This window comes from Leucopleurus acutus (assembly GCF_964270905.1).
Source record: "Leucopleurus acutus genome assembly, chromosome: 18".
Classification (NCBI taxonomy): domain Eukaryota; kingdom Metazoa; phylum Chordata; class Mammalia; order Artiodactyla; family Delphinidae; genus Leucopleurus; species Leucopleurus acutus.
In genome coordinates this window covers 24,932,165-24,950,867 of record NC_139160.1, presented here as the reverse complement: position 1 = coordinate 24,950,867, position 18,703 = coordinate 24,932,165, and the positions used below count along the sequence as shown (strand labels likewise).

The window sequence follows — 18,703 nt, the reverse complement described above, 5'->3', positions numbered from 1 at the left end:
CCCTCCCTATCCCACCCCTCTAGGTGGTCACAAAGCACTGAGCTGATCTCCCCATGCTATGCAGCTGCTTCCCACTAGCTATCTATTTTACATTTGGTAGTGTATATATGTCCATGCCACTCTCTCACTTCGTCCCAGCTTACCCTTCCCCCTCCCCATGTCCTCAAGTCCATTCTGTATGTCTGCGTCTTCATTCCTGTCCTGCCCCTAGGTTCATCAGAACCATTTTATTTTTAGATTCCATATATGTGTGTTCGCATATGGTATCTGTTTTTCTCTTTCTGACTTACTTCACTCTGTATGACAGACTCTAGGTGCATCCACCTCACTACAAATAACTCAATTTCATTCCTTTTGATGGCTGAGTCATATTCCATTGTATGTGTGCCACATCTTCTTCATCCATTCATCTGTTGATGGGCACTGAGGTTGCTTCCGTCAGACCTGCCTTTCCATCACTATGTGACTAGCTTATCACCTAACCTCTCTGTGCCTCAGTTTCCTCCTGTGTAGAACAGAAGCAGTAGTTCTACCTCTTAGGGTTGCTGTGGGCCTGGAAATGGTGCATGCCAAAACCTGCCCTAGGAGGCCCTTGATAACAGCAGTAAGATGCCTCCTTTCCCTCTGAGACTGGTTTGTGGGTCAGAGACACTGGGAGCGCCGTCCAATAGCACTCTGAGCGAGGATGGTTGTTGAGCACTCGATATGTGTCTAGTGCAACTGAGGGACTGAAACTGTCATTTTATTCTATTTTAGTTGCTTTGCATTTAAGAAGCCACCCGTGGCAAGTGGCTACCGCATCGGGCAGCGCAACGTGCAGGGCTTTCACGGTCAGGACTCGTCCCCTGCCAGGCGGCTCTCCCTCTACGCAGTAATTTGTTCTCTTAAACTTCTCCTGAAAAAAGTCGGGGCTGCAGTGAACACCCAGGACCGTAGTCAGGCTCTGGGGCTCGGGGATGGGAACAATGAAGGTTCGTCAACTCCTGGACTCCACCGACTTCTGTCCCTCTGGCCCCCTACCCTCTCTACTCTGTCCGCCCGCAACCCTCAAGTCCCTTGGGGGCAATGGGGAGGAGACGCGCGGAGGACTCCCTCTGCGGCTCCCATATGGGTCTGGGTCTTCCACGGCTTTCGCCTACTTTATTCTTCGCAACAAACCCAGGAGGCTCAGCATTTCCATTTCACAGATGAGGAAACTGAGGCTCGTGGAGCTTCAGGGCACAGGGCGGGAATCAGCCGAACACCAGCCCTAAACCCTTTGGGGCCTTGGTGTCGCCAAAGCTACTTTCGTGGGGCGCGTTGTCAGGGCGCGCGGGGAAGGCGGCGGGTAAATATTTGGGGCTGTAACCTGGGCTCCGGCGACTCCGCGTCACTGCGGTTCCCCAGCGGGCGCGTGGCGAGGGCGGTGCCTGGGGGACAGGGGCGTCTCTGGCGCGGCGACAGGGACAGACCCGGCGGCCAGGCTCCCGTGGCCCCGCCCCGGCCCGCCCCCGCCCGCGGCTATAAGACCTTGGGACTGCTGGTGGCTGCGGCCCGGGAAAGATCTGGCGGGCGGACGGCGCAGGCAGCTGCGCGGCGGGAGCGCAGCCGGACTAGGGGACAGGCAGAGCGGGACGAGGAGAGGGGACGGGCGGCCTCAGCGGGAGCGCCTGCACGATCCCGCGCCCAGACCTCGCAGGACCTCCCGACGCGCGCCGGGCCTAGCCCGCCCATGAAGCCGCCAGCCGTGCAGGGCAGCCCCGCGGCCGCCGCGGCCGCAAGTGAGTGGGGGTCTCCTTAAAGCCGGGGCCTTGCGCGAAAGAAGCGGAATCCCGCGTCGTCTCGTTACATCCCTCCCCCAGCCTCACCGTCGGGACTCTGCCCCGGGGCGGGTTCAGCCTCCTCCCCACGCGGGGCTGGGGGTCCGAGCCCGACACGTCACGGGCGCATCCTGACTCAGTCCTCCCACCGCCACCCGGTTCACACGCGCCCCCGGGGAGCGAACGCGGGGAAGAGTCCCCGACGGCGCGTGGGAAAGAGTTGGGTTGTGTCACTTAGATGCGTGACCTTTGGCCTGCAACTTCCCCGGGTCGAGGCTCACTTTCTTTATCTCGAAAACGGGCGCGACACCAAGGCGCACTTCAGGGGGTGGTGGTGAGTATTAAAAGATAACAGCGAGCAACGGGCAGCGACAGCCGGGCTGTCCCCGGGCCAGCGCGCGGTCAGCGTTAGTTAGCGATCCTTGGGAACCGTGCGGCCCCTGCCGGGCCCGGGGTGGGACGGCCGCCCCACCCCACCCTCACCTGAGCCCGCCGTCCCTCCCCAGCCCCGGCCTTGGACTCGGCCGACGCGGGGGACCTGAGCGACGCGCTGTGCGAGTTTGATGCGGTGCTGGCCGACTTCGCGTCGCCCTTCCACGAACGCCACTTCCACTACGAAGAGCACCTGGAGCGCATGAAGCGGCGGAGCAGCGCCAGCGTCAGCGACAGCAGCGGCTTCAGCGACTCGGAGAGTAAGTGTGGCCCCGCCGGGGAAGGTGCCGGAGCCCTGGGGACTCCCCGTACCCGGCCCGCGGAGGAGCGCTCTGGGCTCGGGGCTCAGCTTGCTTATCGGGGCCGGGCGGGGTTATAGCCCCAAAGCTCAGCGCCGTCTCTAGGACTCTAGGCGTCTCCGGGGCTGCAGGCCCGGCGGGGGCAAGACCTCTGAGGATGGTCTCGGGAAGGCTCTTGGAGGGCAGGCTGGTCTACCTGCCTCCGGCAGGTGTCAGGACGCAGGAGGGTCGAAGCGGTAGGACTCCTGGGACCCCAGCCAGGCCTTCCCGCGGCTCCCCGACCTCCTCTCCTTTCCCCTTCTTTCCCCTCTCAGCAGTATCTTCAGAGGCTGTGGAGCAAGTGCTACAGGCATGTTGTCGGGGCGCATGGGAGGGCACAATATGGACATATTTGTGAAACCAGGAAAGATTTCATAAGCTCCCGTTCTTAGATTTTTGAAACACTTCTTGCACTTTCTTCTGGCCCTGAGCTCCCAGACTTGTTGCTACACTGCCCGAAGTTTTGAAAGAATCCCTGGCACTGCTGAGTTCAAGTATTTAGAAAGTGTCCCTCATCCTTCAAGCAGGTCCATCACGTGGACGGCTGGCTCTGACTCCCCACCCAGTTGGGGGTGGGCAGAGAGCAGATGGGCCCAGAGCTGCTTTCTGGTGACTTTGCTCATAGTGAAGACTACCCCCCGCGTCTCTCTGTCCTAAACAACCTTGTTACAAAGAGAGACCATTTTTTCCAGGAACTCGAATGTCCCGATAGGATTTTGGATACCTTTTCAGGCGTCAAATGGCAAATCGGGTGACTTTTCAGTATTATGTGACTGGTGTTTTACCCAACCTGGATTACTTCCTATTTTTCAAAGTGAATTTTAAACATTTCTGGGTAATTCTTAAGGCTTCATTCCCTAGATGGGATACAAGCGTGAATGTCACTCCCTTTGTTGTCCTTGACTCTGGAAATAAAAACAATGACCTTTCCTTGTGATTCCCTTCTTTTGAAATCCGAAGCTCCCCCTTGTTACAGGGCAAAGATACAGTCCTAGGCTTACACATGAGCTGTCCTTCTGAAAAGGAATAAAGGACACTCGCCACCCAGTTCAGGCTTTGAGTCAGAAACTTGAGTTCCAGCTTGACTTTTCTTGGCAGCCCTGCCCAAGCGTTAGAAATAATTGCAGCTTTTGAGGTGAAAGGGAATGGAATCGTATGCTGTTAATTTTCCGTTCAGTATGTTTGGACTTTGTTGCTAATGACCAGACCGCTTATTTTCAATTTCAAAGAGAAGTCTAAAAAATTTTGAAATTTGTCTCCATGTCTGTAGCCAAACTTAAATATGTCTCCTTCTACTGGGGCATGGAGCAAGTTATTCATCAAGTACAAATTCTCTCCCCCGTGGGAAAGAAAGCTGGCACAGTCTGTCCGGTGCCGCTGTCTTGCAAAGAACAGCTCCTTTCTAAACCACAGCTGCATTTGGCTAGAATACGGTCTGAGCTCACCCATTCATGGGTGATTGCAACTCCCTCTGGGTAGGGTTTCAGATCTGGGATCCGTTTTCAGAGGCCTCAAAGAAAAGGCACTCGAAACACATTCTTAACAGTTTGGGGGGAGATATTTGGAATAGTCTGTAGTTTTTCTTAGGGTATGTGTGTGTACTTTGTTTTCTGCTTTTGTTGTTAACTGTTAAACTAACCCTTAGTTTGGTGGTTAGAGAGGTAAATGGGAGGGTGTAAAGAAGGCTCAGATGACATTAGTCTTTTCTATAAATGTGTAGTTTGGCCTCCACGAGGCAGGTTAGAAATAGTCCTGGCAGAAGCAGTGTGTATCTAAAAAGTGATTTCTTAAGGACGCATAATATGTGTCTTAATTGCCGCTAAGAATGGATCACAGACATTTGTTATACTCATTTGTCTGTTTAATGCTTTTCTGTGGAAGAGAATATTTGAGAGACGTGGATCCTACTGAAATTTAGCCCACCAAAGGGGAGACACACCAGGATGATCATAATAAGAGCAGCTCTCTCTCTTTTTTTTTAAATTTAATTTTTGGCTGCATTGGGTCTTCGTTGCTGCACGCAGGCTTTCTCTAGTTGCGGCGAGCGGGGTCTACTCTCCCTTGCGGTGCGTGGGCTTCTCATTGCGGTGGCTTCTCTTATTGCGTAGCGCGAGCCCTAGGCGCACAGGCTTAGTACTTGCGGCACGCGGGCCCTACAGCGCGTGGGTTTCACTAGCTGTGGTGCGTGGAAGAGCAGCTCTCTTTTGCCAGGCTCTTTCTATGATTACTATTATTGTTTATTACCTCTAACCATTAATGATCTCTTTGCTTTGCTTTAAATGTGTTATCTCATATGATCTCTGCTACAGTCCTGGGACGTAGGCACTGTTGTCTCCTTTTTTCTGATAAAATAGTGGAAACAGTTGGGCTGTCTCTCTCTCTAAGGACTTGCTCTGTCACCATGGATGGTTGGCTGGTATGTGAACCAGGTCCTCCGGGATAGACTTGATGTCTCACTGGACAGGGATCATGTGCCTGCTTATCAATGGTGGTTGTGTTTGAAGGTGTCTCTTCAAGGCAGTGGTCACCTGGCTGGGTCTGTGGAGCCCAGGCTGAGCTCTGTTAGGGCCCTGCATGAGGAGTAGGCCTCATTTTCTCTAGCTGTGAAATGGAAAGGATGCTATTTAATGATGATGTTAGAAACATCCATAAGCTCATGATGAGGAAGAAAATATTTGTTCTGTTTGATGCTTTTAAGAAAATAATAAAATGCACATGTCACGCTATGTCACATAGGTCAGAGACATTTGAGCCAGCGTCTTGTGTGAAAATGTTACGTATGAAGCTCTAAACCCTTGGGACCTTGGTTTTCACTCTACCTTTTACAGCTCCATCACCCTGAAGATGTACCTACTGCATTCCTGGTTTTTGAAGAACCCTTCCTTTTCTCTCAAAACAAAAAAAAGATGAGAAAGACAAATATTATATGTTATCACTTATATGTGGAATCTAAAAACTAGTACAAACGAACTTATTTACAAAACAGAAACAGACTCACAGACATAGAAAGCAAACTTATGGTTTACCAAAGGGGAAGTGGGGAGAGGGATAAATTAGGAGTATGGGATTAACAGATACATACTACTATATATAAAATAGATAAACAACAAGGATTTATTATATAGCACAGGGAGCTATATTTAGTATCTTGTAATAATCTATAATGGAAAAGAATAAAAAAGAATATATCTATGTGTATATATATATATATATATATATATATATATATATATATATCTGAATCACTTTGCTGTATACCTGAAACTAATACAATATTGTAAATCAACTACACTTCAATTAAAAAATATTTCACTTGCTTGCATCCAAAGGAGAAAAAGTAGACATTCCTTCTTTCACCCAGAGAAGCAAGCTACTTAGATAGGAGAGAAGAACGGATATTTAATAAGGAAATACTCTTTCCTGTTTCCACCTACTGGGAATCCTTCTAAGATGTGAAGAGGACCAAAATAACAGTGGCAAGACAACTTCACATTAGGGGTGGCATTCAAATGGGGGTTGATGAAAATAGTTCCTTTTGTTTCTTCCTTCTAGATCTCGGTTCCAACAGGTAACACCAGGCACTTTCATGAGAGCAGTTTCAACTTCGGCGTAAAAGGGCTGCACAGTTAGGAGGGCAGCGAGGTTCAAGCGCGATCCTCAGACGTGCTTCAGGCATTGTGCACATCTTTGGTTTGAACGTATTTTGAAAAATCTGTTGTTTTTTCAATATTTTCAAAACCATAAGCGCACAGCATGACTTCTGAAATGTGTTTAATGACATTTTAACTCATCAGATACTAAATTTTAACCAATGTGTTAATTTATGATTCCACTGATTGATTTTATAAGAAGTTTCTAATATTAACTGGAACTTTAAAAGGTGATGCAAACTTATATCTTTGACGGATTGGAGTTTCCTTTTTCCTTTGAGCGGGGAAGTGTTTTGCTACTTAACAGAAAACGTCTGAAGTCTACTCCGTATGCTGGGGCTATTATGATTTTGCAGGGCCATTGTAGGGAATGAGGAACTGGCTTCTTTAGCATGTGTAGGACCTAGAACGTCTGTATTTCTTTGCCTCGACTATTCTAGCTTGGCCCTGGGAGAGGGGACTGTATGGCCCCTGGCGGGGGGCATGCATGACAAGTAGCCTATTGGCTGATCTGGCCTAAGAGCCACTGAGACCAGAACTTGAACTTGTTCAAGGCAGAAGAGACTGAGGAGTTAGGAGCCCTCAGGGTGTCCCCGTGTGTGTTAGGAATTCCAGGCAGGTGACAGGTGTCACTGGCTGACACCTGGAGGGGTATCTAGAAGGACTGAGCAGTCTCAGAAGGGAAGCGGGGGCGATAGTGCTGAAACTGAGAAACGTTTTCTTATTTTATCCCACTTTCAGGGAGGCTGTTGGAATTTAGATTTTGAGGGGGAGATTCAACCCACCTCCCCCAACACCCGCATACCATTCCCTGTGGCAAAAGGGAAACAGGTCCAAGGCTTTCTTTTTCTCAGTTAATTACTGTGGTTTGCTTGCCTGAAATGTGTAGGATTGTTCTATATTTACAGGAGCTCTGGGCCAGGGTTACTGTCTGTGGTTTCCCTTTCCTCTGGAGTAGCACACGCTGGTGCCAACCCCAAATTACCTTTCTCTCCACCCCCAAACGAAAAAAGCACGTCTACCTTTTAAACAAGCCTCTGTTTTTGTAGCTGAGTTTCCCAAGCTCTGTTGGCACTCCTGCAGTTAGATGTTTGCATATTTAATATGTTCACATTGCTTTTGATGATGTCTTAGAAAACTTAGTCCCTGAATTCACGGTTCCTGACTTCAGCACACCAACTTGACTGGCCAAGGACATTTCTGATGGGGCTTTAGAGCTGATAGCAGTAGATGTTGTAAGGCCCTAAAATATCTAGTCTTGCCACCTGCCGCGGTGCCCCAAATCATCAGTGTTATGTGTCCCTTGAACCCCTGTTAATGGCAGCACCTAATATTGGGTGGGGCAGCAATACATTAGTATGCTATCAGCCTGTGACACATTCCTGTCCTTTATCAGACTAATGAGCTGTTATTTCTAGAACTCAAGAAATAGAGTTCTAGGGGAATGAAAAGAACAGGAAGTCAGGCTTTGCTTCCCTTTTAATATACACCTAGCATGAAATCTTGTTCACTGTAAGTCCATGGAATGAAATTTTATTGGATAAAGGGTAAAGAGAGGTCTAGAGCTTGGGGTACTTCCGTGTCTGTGGGTTTGTTCTTGGGAGGTGTGTTCTAGGGCACCTCTGAAGATAGATTTTCTCTTAGGAATTTATCTGAAGAAGTGGAAGAAGCCTGGCCCCAGAATCTTGAGTCTTCTTACTCTCTGTGGTGACCTTTCTTCTCCTGAGTGTGTCCTCCTCCATTTTGTTGGGAAAACAGAATAAAAGCAATGAAAACCATAGGTGTCACATGGAGCGCCCGGCTTACTGATTTCCCTTTCGCAAGAGAAGAAACTAAGGCTCTGAGTTGAAGTGACTTGCACAGGGTCACACAGCTTTCACACGGCCTCGGTGCCACACATCTCTAGGGTGGCAGCTTCTGGAGCTCCTGCGGTTGTCCTGGTCGTTGTTTTTGGGAATGACGTGTAGAGCAGTTATGAACACAGGGTGGAACTCAACTGTGGGGAAGTTTGGCTCAGGGGTGCTGGGGGTTCATTTCCTTTTGATGGTTGAACACTCTGGAGTCAGGTTGGGCCCGGACTGTGCACTGGAGCTCATGGAAATAGAGAGGCGTCAAGGTGTAGCAGTGAACTGGTGCGTGAGATTGTGTGTGTGTGTGTGGGTGTGTGGGTGTGGGTGTTTGCCCCCTCCCAAGGGATGAGTATACATGGACGTAAAATTGATGGAGAGTCGGGGCAGAACAGAGGTGAAGTCCCAAGTCAGGAGAAGGGCCTGCGGTGCAGGGTGTGGTGGTGAGACTGAGACCAGGGGTGCTGCCAGCGAGTCCTGGGTTCAGCACTCTGGGCCAGGGTTGGGGGTGATGCTCTCAGGTGTCCTTTGGAGCCAAGGATGACGTTCCAGAGGCCTCATACTCCTCTCTCCTGGCTCACGAGTCCGGGCACGAGGCCTGCTTCCCCAGGGCCCTCTGTGGTTTTCCTGCCCCCTCAGTCTTACCTCATCTTTTCCCCGCAAGTCTCTCGGGTTCTATTTGGGGGCGATTCTCCTGCCTCTGACGTGGCGACAAGCAGTAACGAGACGCGGTAGGTCTGCGATGGGCGTGACCACTTTCCTGTGCGTAGGGAAAAGGCCTCCCCTTGAGAAAATCCAGACTGCTGCAGAGGGCGGCCCAGCTGACAAGCGAGCAGAAGGGCTTCCCATGTTCAGTTCCACTGAGTACAAGCGTCTTGAGAAATATTAATAGAGGTGCCACCGAAAAAGTGTCCCAAGGGCAAGTAAACCAGGGGAAATAGGGCTGAGCTGGTTTCTTTTCTTTCTTTCTTTTTTTTTTTTAATATTTATTTATTCATTTGTTTGGCTGAGTTGGGTCTTAGTTGCGGCATGCTGGATCTTTTGTTGCGGCGCCTGGTCTCTTCATTGTGGCTCGCGGGCTCTGGAGCGCACAGGTTTAGTTGTCCCATAGCATGTGGGATCTTAGTTCCCCGACCAGAGATCGAACCTGTGTCCCCTGCATTGGAAGGCGGATTCTTAACCACTGGACCGCCAGGGAAGTCCCTGAGTCTGTTTCTTTATCACAAGATGCCTCCGGCACATTAAAGTGGGGTTACATCAGAGGACTCTCCAGGGGTGCTTGGTGTTTCTTAGAGTTCACTGATCACACAGTTCTTCTCAAAGGACCACTATTCTGGGAAGTAATTTCTGGGGAAATGTAAGGGTAAGGTTTGGTGTTTCAGATCTCAGTAGGTGTTCATCATCAAAGCCTTGAAAAAGGGTTGTTGTCCTTTTAGGTGACACGGGCTGGACCTAAGAAGGAAGAATCGACTGTGAGGGCTGGGCATGTTTGGAAAACTGAATGCGATGGGTGTGTCGGCCAGGAAGACAAGATGGCTCTGGGGCCACCTGGTCAGGGGAGGGTGGGAGGACCAGGAAGGAGGCCTCAGGAACTGCTCCAGGAACTTGGAGCAGTCTTTAGGGATGAAGAGGAATTCTCCTAGGACCAGAAACCTCTGCTTCTGAAAACCCTTTTTTATTCTGGGCATGTCTTTTTTTTTTTTGCGGTATGCGGGCCTCTCACTGTTACGGCCTCTCCCGTTGCGGAGCACAGGCTCCGGACGCGCAGGCTCAGCGGCCATGGCTCACGGGCCCAGCCGCTCCGCGGCATGTGGGATCCTCCCGGACCGGGGCACGAACCCGTGTCCCCTGCATTGGCAGGCGGACTCTCAACCACTGCGCCACCAGGGAAGCCCTGGGCATGTCTTTTGTAACTTAGTCCTGTTCATTTTGAGTTAAGGGGACCAAAGAAAGGTGGTTTTGCATCTTCCTGAGCTGGAGGTGATTGGATAAAACTGAGCGAATCCCAAGGAGGACAGGGAGCCTGACCAGGTCCTCATGGTTCAGCCACCCTCTCTCACCTGAACAGCCTTCCCGGAACTCATCTCTGCTACAGCCGTGCCTAGCTTTGTGTTTTGTTTTAACTGGGAAGGCTGTTCCTTTGTGACCTCAGAGGCCACATCCTGCTTCCGCCGCTGGGTCTTCCTTTGAGCCTTTGTTAGTGCAGCTCAGCCAGCAGTTCCTTTCTCTGTCACAGCCATACGGCTGGCTGGCCGTGGGTTGGTTTCCTCCCCCTTGGCAGAACTTAGAGAAATAGAATCTCAGAACTTCAGAGCTGGAAGGGACTTTAAGGATTATTTAGTCCAGCTTCCCATTTAATGGATGGGTAAACTGAGGCCCAGAGACATTATCTTGCTCAAGGGCATCTGAACACTTAGTAGCTGGGCTGGTTTCCTTGACTCAGCTCAGCCCTGCTTCTGGGACCTTGCCTTGCTCTTGCTCTGGTCTTTGAGGGTATGACAATGGAGGCAGCAAATCACCCAAACTGTAATAGACAACCTGTGGGAGAAGAAATCTTTATCTTTGACCCTCTAGCTTATCCCCAGAATGTAGGAGCTCAGGAAAACCATGACAAAGACTCTCTCATGAGCAGGCAGGGAGGATTATCAAGTCATGGGATCCAACCTTGTCTTTGTATTTTAGGGGGTTCAGAGGGCAGAAGGGATGGTTCCTTATGTCTCAAATCCCAAGGGAAGCCTGTCGCCCTCATCGGCCAAGCATTGGCTTAGCTGTCAGTTAGACACCCCCTGGGCGGTGGGCTCCGGTTTGTCACATAGGAGGCTGGTTTGGTCATGATGATCCTGTCACCCGCTTCGTTTTTTTAGGGAAGCAAGGGCCTTTGGTGTGCCTGATTGAAGACACATACACACATATACAGGCACACTCTCCTGCCTCAAACCATTTGGGGGCATAAATATAAAATCTGGAAACCAGCCTATTTTCTTTATAACTTTGCTCCTTTGGGAGATAAACTGTTGGTTGGCAATAGACCATAAGACTGAAAACCGTTTCTAATGAGTTACGTTCTCTTTCCTGAAAGGTGCAGATTCACTTTATAGGAACAGCTTCAGCTTCAGTGATGAAAAACTGAATTCTCCAACAGACAGCACTCCAGCTCTGCTCTCTCCCGCTGTCCCTCCTCGGAAAGGTAAGTTCATCAGTTGGATTGTGAGTGTTTTTGCTTCCTTCCTCCCTCCTCCTGCTTCTCAGCCTCTTCTTTCTTCCCCCTTCCCCCTAACCAATCTTTCCCAAATGTGCAAAACAAATAGAGAAGACTAGTATCTTCGTATAGTACAGCATGGAATGGATTTTGTTATTTCTCAGGATTTTGATCAGCGTGAAAGTGAAATCAGATAACTGGGGGGCAGGAAACCAAATTCACAGGGAGAAAAGACGTTTAGACTCTAGACTTTGCTTTCTGTCTTGTGGTGTCATCAAGACAGTGTCAAATGACAGTGCCCTCCCAAGACTGGCTGGTTCTAGAATGTGAAACTCAGCAGTTAGGCTTTGCAGAAAGTTGGGTTCTTTTTCTTGCATTAACTCTTTAACTAATGCTTTCAGATGACCAATTTAGCAATTAAATGGGGTCATGATTATGAAACAAGTAATGATCTAACATAATTCAGAATGGCAGCTCCATCCTGCCTCTACTGTGATATTAATAGGCCGAGAAGGTTTTTAAAGACGCATGAGCAGTTTCTTATATTTTGGAACTAGTAAAGTGTCTCCAGCCAGAGAGCTGAATGTTCTTTTATACTGGGCAACTGCCCTTTTGAAAACAAAAGCAGTTTTTTTCCCTTAAGAAACATTATACTTGCTGAAAATAGTTGCAGAATGCAATAAAAGTGGAACATAGTTAAAAAGAAATATGAAGATTCCATCATTTTCTCCCTCTGGCATGAAGGCAGAATTTCCCCCTTTTTCAAAAGGACATTTTAAAATTCTCTTCTCAACATAACAATGTTAGCAGCCACTGGGGACTCTACCGTCCAGCCCTTCATCTGTAATGGATCTATTGAATTGAGAGAGACAGAACAGTCTAGAAAGTGGCTTAAAATGTGCCCAGATTTGTTACCTGATCCTCAAGAGGTAGGAATTAAAGAGGAGAAGAAAGCCCTAGTGGCAAATTGACTTTAAGAGCTAAGAACAATGAGCTATTTGTGGCCAGCGGGGGCTAATTAATAAAAATATCCAGTAGTGCATTCAGAGGGGGCATGAATGATGAACTCTAGAGAAAAAAGTAAGATACACAGAAAGAAGTACATGTCTCAGGATATAGAGGGAACAAAATCATAATGAGGACTTGTTACTCTGTGCTGGCACCTGGATGGGATGAGGCTGTCTAGACCCAGGAGCTTCCTGTCGCCTTCTCTGTACCATTTTGACACGGAACTGTAGTGCTTAGTTCATTCCATCCTGGAGGTACCATGAGGGCTGAAGCATTGCCCTGGAGGGATAGCATGAACAAAATTGCGTCAGGGGAGAAGTTTAGCTGGAATTAGGAAATCTGGGTGTCCATTCCACACAGTGCTGTGCTCCCCGAATATTTTGACTAACTCAAATCCTACACAATCAAAAAGTTCAAACTTTTAATCTTCCTTCCCTGTCCCTGTCTCCCCGCATCTCCCAACTTTTAAGGTAGTGAAGGGAGATACTTCTTCCAGGTTGCTGGGATAGGGGTGGGGTATGGGGGTGGGTGGTGAACTACAAAAACCAGAAAGAAACATTTAGGCTAATCTTCAGAATAAGTTTCCGAGTTGACTCTAAGTAAACCCTGGAGCAGCCACTTAGGGTTGGTACAGGACACTCTTTAATAAAGTCTCTGAAGACAAAGAGATGGGGTCACATAATTCTGGAAAAGTCGGAGTCATCAGCTGTCTTGGATATGGAAACTGAGCCCCAACTCTTGTTTTTCAGCCAAACTAGGAGACACGAAAGAGCTAGAAGACTTTATTGCTGATCTCGACAGAACCTTAGCAAGTGAGTACATGCCTGGTAGTTAAAAAAAAAAAAAAAAAAATCAAACAGAAAACCCAACCAGCACCTCTGATAAAGTGCTGTAATGATTACCAGCTTGCCTGGGGCAGGAAGTTACATCATAAGCCTTCGTTAGGCTCAGAAACAGGACCCTAGTGGCTCAGAAAGAAATTCTGAGGGTAAGCTTACATTGAAGTAGACCGTGTGCCTTTCCAAACAGTGAGAACTGACCACCAGCGAACAATGGCATTTTGTCTGAGAAATGGAGAGTAAAGTAGTAGTTAGAGCAAGACTGGAGCCTTACGAGCATGGTGGCCTGCCAGGCTTTTCAGAAAAAAAGAATCAGCCTATTGACCGTCAAGCATTACACTGACAAGCCAGGGGGTTCCATCTCAGGGGCCAGAGAAACTTTCACAAGTTAGGTCAGGGGTCTGGTGAGGTCTGACTTCTAGAGGGTTGGGTCCCCAAAGAGAGAATTGGCTTGGGGCGATCCTGAAACCAAAGACCCACGCCAGTTACTAAAAGACCTGGATTAAGTACGCAGTACCTTGTTTCCCACTGGCAGTGACACTAACGGCACCCCATTTTCCGCGACCAAAAATTTTGAGACCTGAGGATGTTGGATCATAACTGCTACGGGGGCGCCTAGAAGAAGGGACCCTGAGAACCAGTCCACCCAGTCTATTTCCAAAGAACAGGATTGCAAGAGCCGGAAGGATCAGCTAGAGTTTCCCGGATGACAGTTTCAGCAACTCTACCCTTGGGGGGCCTTGTTCGGTCACAGAACAGACCTGGAGAATTGCATCCTAGCCCCTTTCATTTTACAATGAAAGAGTTCATTTTCCTTAAGAAATATTTTATGCTATACTCTGCTAAATAGCTGGGTAGAATCTGAAAAAATAGATCCAGAGCTGGTTATTTAAAAAGAACTCTGTTGTTAAACATGGTTTCAGACAGACCTAAGTATTAGGTGGAAAGTTCTTGTGCAGTTTCTGTTTACTGGAAGATTTTGTTGCCCATTTTCTTATGTGCTGTACCATCCTCCATCAGAAGACTGTTTTGACAGAGATGATTGTAATTGCAGCACAGTTTATATTAGATCCATGTGACCTGCCTGTGGACTTCATGGAAATTGCAGCAGGTTACCAGTCATACCAGTTAATCAGACATATACTACGTGGGAAGCCTGCCATTAAGTTTGGTGCTTTGATGCCTGTCTGAGAGGTGTGCTCTGGCTAAGCATAGGAATTGTTGCCTTTTGTGAGTGGATCACCTTCTCTGTCTCCTGTTGACAGGTATGTGAAGCAAGAAGTTCTGGGTCCTTTCATCGTAAGGGAGAAGCTTCAGAGAGCTCTGAGGACCTGATAAAATCAGCTACAGAATTTGCTGCTGGAGGGGCCAGAGATGCTGCTCATCTACCACCAGGCCATTCTCATTCTTGTCCTAAAAATGCCTTTGGGCTCATCTCTGGGCAAGTTAGAAATTGACTTTGTTTACCCGCTTGCAGCGTATTAGAACAGATGACTCATGCTAATGTTGTATTTCCTCTTAAAACATAGATTTTCTGTAATTTAAAGTGCTTTTATGAAAATACTTGTAATTAATTATATATAGTTGGAGACAGTACTATGCTTTTCCCATTATAATATATTTTTGTATGCAAATAAAGTTTGAACTGGAAGTCTGTCTTTTGTAAGCTTTCCTTTTTTTTTTTCTCTTGATTTCTTTCAATATATGTCCATCCAGCTAGTATTCAAGTGGAAATAACACGCCGCTTGACTTCTAAGGGCGCTGCCGCATTGCACTAGGCACTAGGATGGTAAACGAGAGAAAGTGTTACTTTGCAGTTCATTCGGGGCTCTAAAGGGAAACACTGGCATATGACTGATGGGAAATTTTAATTTGAGGGTTGCAGTTTTAATGAAAGTTGGGTTTCTCTTCTATCTCCATTCTCCTCCTTTCTTAGGTGCCACGGGTTCTTTCCTTCAATTAGGGGAAATACCAGGTGTACTCAAAATCCAGGGCAAGTTGGGGCAGCTGGAGGACTTATAAATGATGGTGCTCTCATAAAATCCGTGTGCTGAGGAAGATTTGATGTGCTGGCCTCGATGCTAACGTCCAGGTGGCTTCAGTGGAGCCGGAGGGTCCAGATGCAAGGTCTCCCATAAAGTGGGCTTCGCTTGTAGAGGCCAGTGGCCCCACCCCACCCCCCACCTGCCTTCTGTGGAGGACGGAGAGAGGCATAAAAAACAGGAGAGTCCATACTTTTCTTAGCTATGCTTTTCTATCCTTAAAACATCTAAAATAACCAGGCATTACTTTGATAATCAGAATCAAGTTATTAAAAAACTCCAATCCTTATGTTCCTGTAGAACACAAATCCAAAGCATAAGTACTTATAATTTTATTTATATTTTCAAAAGCTAACTACTAATTTGATCTGTTTTTCAGGGCATTGGGCAACTATTCAATGAAGTACCTTTTCTTTAACCTTCTTCTTTTCCGCAAATTTCTGGGAAAGCTTTTGGGTTGAACCCAAATAGTTTCTTTATTGAGATGTAATTCACATACCCAAACGTTCATCATTTTGAAGTGTACATTTCAGCAGTTTTAATTAAAATAAATTAAAAAAAATTTTTTGGCCACGCCACGTGGCTTCCAGGATCTTGGTTCCCTGAACCAGAGATTGAACCCGCACCCTTGGCAGTGAAAGTGTGGAGTCCTAACCACTGGACTGCCAGGGAATTCCCCATTCAGTAGTTCTGAGTACCTATATTCACAGAGTTGTGTAACCATCACTCTCTAATTCTCTGCCTCTATGGTTTTGTCTATTCTGAGTATTTCTTATAAATGGAATCATACAACATGTGGTCTTTTGTGTCTGGATCCTTCCCCTTTGCATACTGTTTTCAAGGTTCATCCATGTTGTATGTGAATCGTTACTTCCTTCCTTTTTATGACTGAATAACCACTGTGTGGCTTTACCATATTCGGTTTATCCTTTCCTTGACTGAGGGACATTTGGGTTGTTTCTACTTTTTGGCCAGCAAATATTGCTCTGATGAATATTCATGTATACATTTTTGTGTGGCTATATGTTTTAATTTCTCTTGGTATATAACTAGGAGTGGAATTTCTAGGCCATATGATAACCCTATGTTTAACTGTTTTGAGGAATTGTCAAACTTTTCCGTACCAGCTGCGCCATTTTACATTCCCACCAGCAATGTACGAGGGCTCCAATTTCTCCACACGCTTGGTAATACTTGCTGTTGTTCATCTTTTTGAATATAACCATCCTAGTGGGTGTAACGTGGTATCTTATTGCAGTTTTGATTTGCATTTTCCTGATGACTAATGATGTTGAACATCTATTTATGTGTTTACAGGCCATTTGTGTATCTTCTTTGGAGAAATGTCTATTCACAGCCTGTGCCCATTTTTAAATAAGTTGTCTTTATTATTGTTGAGTTGCAGGAGTTTTCTATGTATTCTGTATACAAGTTCTTTACCAGACATCTGATTTGAAAATTTTTCTTCTATTTTTTCGGTTGTCTTTTCACTTTTTTTGTTAGCGTCCTTTGAAGCACTAACTTTTGATGAAGTCCAATTTATCTATTTCTCTTTTGCCACCTGTGCTTTTGGTGTCATATCTAACCATTGCCTAATTAAAGGTCACGAAGAGTTACTTGTATATTTTCTTTTAAGAGTTCTATAAGATTATACAAATCTTACATTTAGGTATTTGGTCAACTTTGAATGAATTTTTGTGTATGATGTGAGGTAGGGGTCCAACTCCATTCTTTTGCAAGTTAATATCCAGTTGTCATATCAGTATTTGTTGAAAAGACTATTTTTTCCCCCATTGAATTGTATTGACACCCTTGTTGAAAATCAATTGACCCTATGTGTATGGGTTTATTTCTGGACTCAATTCTGTTGCAGGGATTTATATGTCTATCCTTATTCCTGTACCACACAGTCTTGATAACTATAGCTTTGCAGTAAATTTTGAAATCAGAAAGTGTGAGTCTTTCACCTTTGTTCTCTGCACAGTTATATTGGCTGTTCTGAATTCCGTGCATTTTCAGATAAATTTTAGGATGAGTTTGCCAATTTCTGCAATAAAGGCAGTGGGATTTTCATAGAAATTATGTCAAATCTGTGTATCAGTTTGGGAAGTATTGCCATCTTAGCAGCATTATGTCTTCTTTCCAATTCATGAACATGAAATGTCCTTCAGTTTATTTATATCTTCTTAATTTCTTTCCACTATGTTTTGTAGTTCTCAGTGTATAAATCTCGGACTTCCTTTGTCAAATTTATTTCTAAGCATTCTTTTTGATACTATTGTAAAAGGAATTGTTTTCTTAATTTTATTTTCAGATTGTTCCTTGCTAGTGTACAGAGAAGTACACTTGATTTTTGTATATTGATTTTGTATCCTGCAACCTTCCTATACTTATTTATTAGTTCTAATAGGGTTTTGCGCGTGCGTGTGTGTGGTGGGGGCCAATTCTATATACAAAATCATGCCGTTTGCAAATGGAAATAGTTTTCCTTCTTCCTTTCCAATCTGAGTGCCTTTTAAATTCTTTTCGTTGCGTCATTGCCCTGGCTAGAACTTCCAGTACAATACTGAAAAGAAGTGGTGAGAGGGCACATCCTAGTCTTATTTCTGATCTTAGAGGAAAAGCTATCAGTCTTTCACCACTAAGTACGATGTGGGAATATTATCTTTTTTCTTCAAATAAGCCCTTGACTTGTTTTCTAAACATGATTTTCCCATTACCTGGAACTGTGTTTTGTTCATGCTTGGGAACACTTATCTGCTTTGGATAAACCTTTTTTTCCACTGGGACACTATACCTTTTTATTAGTAGCCTTTTTAGGATTTGAGGATCTACCTCATTTGCCAGCTCTTTCTTTATGGTCTCCTGGAACCTGGACTCCCAAAGTTAGATGTGCAGGGTAGGGAGCCTTGTGGCCTGTTGTGAGGAGAAGGTCAGTGGTTTGGAGAAAAGAAGTGGATTCCTTTAGAAGAATGTTGGGAGGAGGGTAGTTTGTGCTCTAACCTCTGTTGGATGAGTAACTGGGGACAAGCAGGCTGTGGGCTGAGTCAGAGCTTGGGGTTCTGGGAATGTTGAAAAGAGTGTTTTCCATGTTTCCCAAGATGCATTTCAAGAGCACATTCCTAAGCTGTTTTGTAGACTAGGTATTAAGGTCATAGGTACTTGAAAAGTGCTGCATATACTTCACTTAGAGATTTATTGTGCACATTAGTACATAAATTACGTAGGGTTCAGTCTAAGGTGATGGATCAGAGAACCCCAAATATAGTGGCTTAAACAAGATGGGAGTTTCTTTTTCACTAACAGCCCAGAGGTGAGCGGTACAAGGATGACTGAGTGACTCTCTGGTGCAAAGTGGCTGCTCCTGCTCCTGTCATCACATTTCATCCCAGCCAACACAAAGGAGAAAAAGCAAGTCAAGCACAGGCTTATTTCTTTCAGCAACATGACTAGAGGGGACACAAATTACTTCTGCTCACATTCCCTTGTCCAGATCTTAGTCAGATGGTCATTCCCAGCTGCAAGAGAGGCTGGGAGAAAAAGTCTCTT

At 46.4% G+C, this 18,703-nt stretch overlaps 1 protein-coding gene across 1 annotated transcript; it reads left to right on the top strand.

Moving 5' to 3' along the window:
• The first annotated feature begins 1,540 nt into the window (after nucleotides 1-1,540).
• Nucleotides 1,541-14,763, top strand: RGCC (regulator of cell cycle). Its single transcript, XM_082859205.1, has 5 exons — nucleotides 1,541-1,760; nucleotides 2,306-2,491; nucleotides 11,146-11,253; nucleotides 13,023-13,085; nucleotides 14,378-14,763. The coding sequence occupies exons 1-5, from the start codon at nucleotides 1,712-1,714 to the stop codon at nucleotides 14,383-14,385; spliced, it is 414 nt and encodes a 137-aa protein (XP_082715331.1). The 5' UTR covers nucleotides 1,541-1,711; the 3' UTR covers nucleotides 14,386-14,763.
• Nucleotides 14,764-18,703: the final 3,940 nt, after the last annotated feature.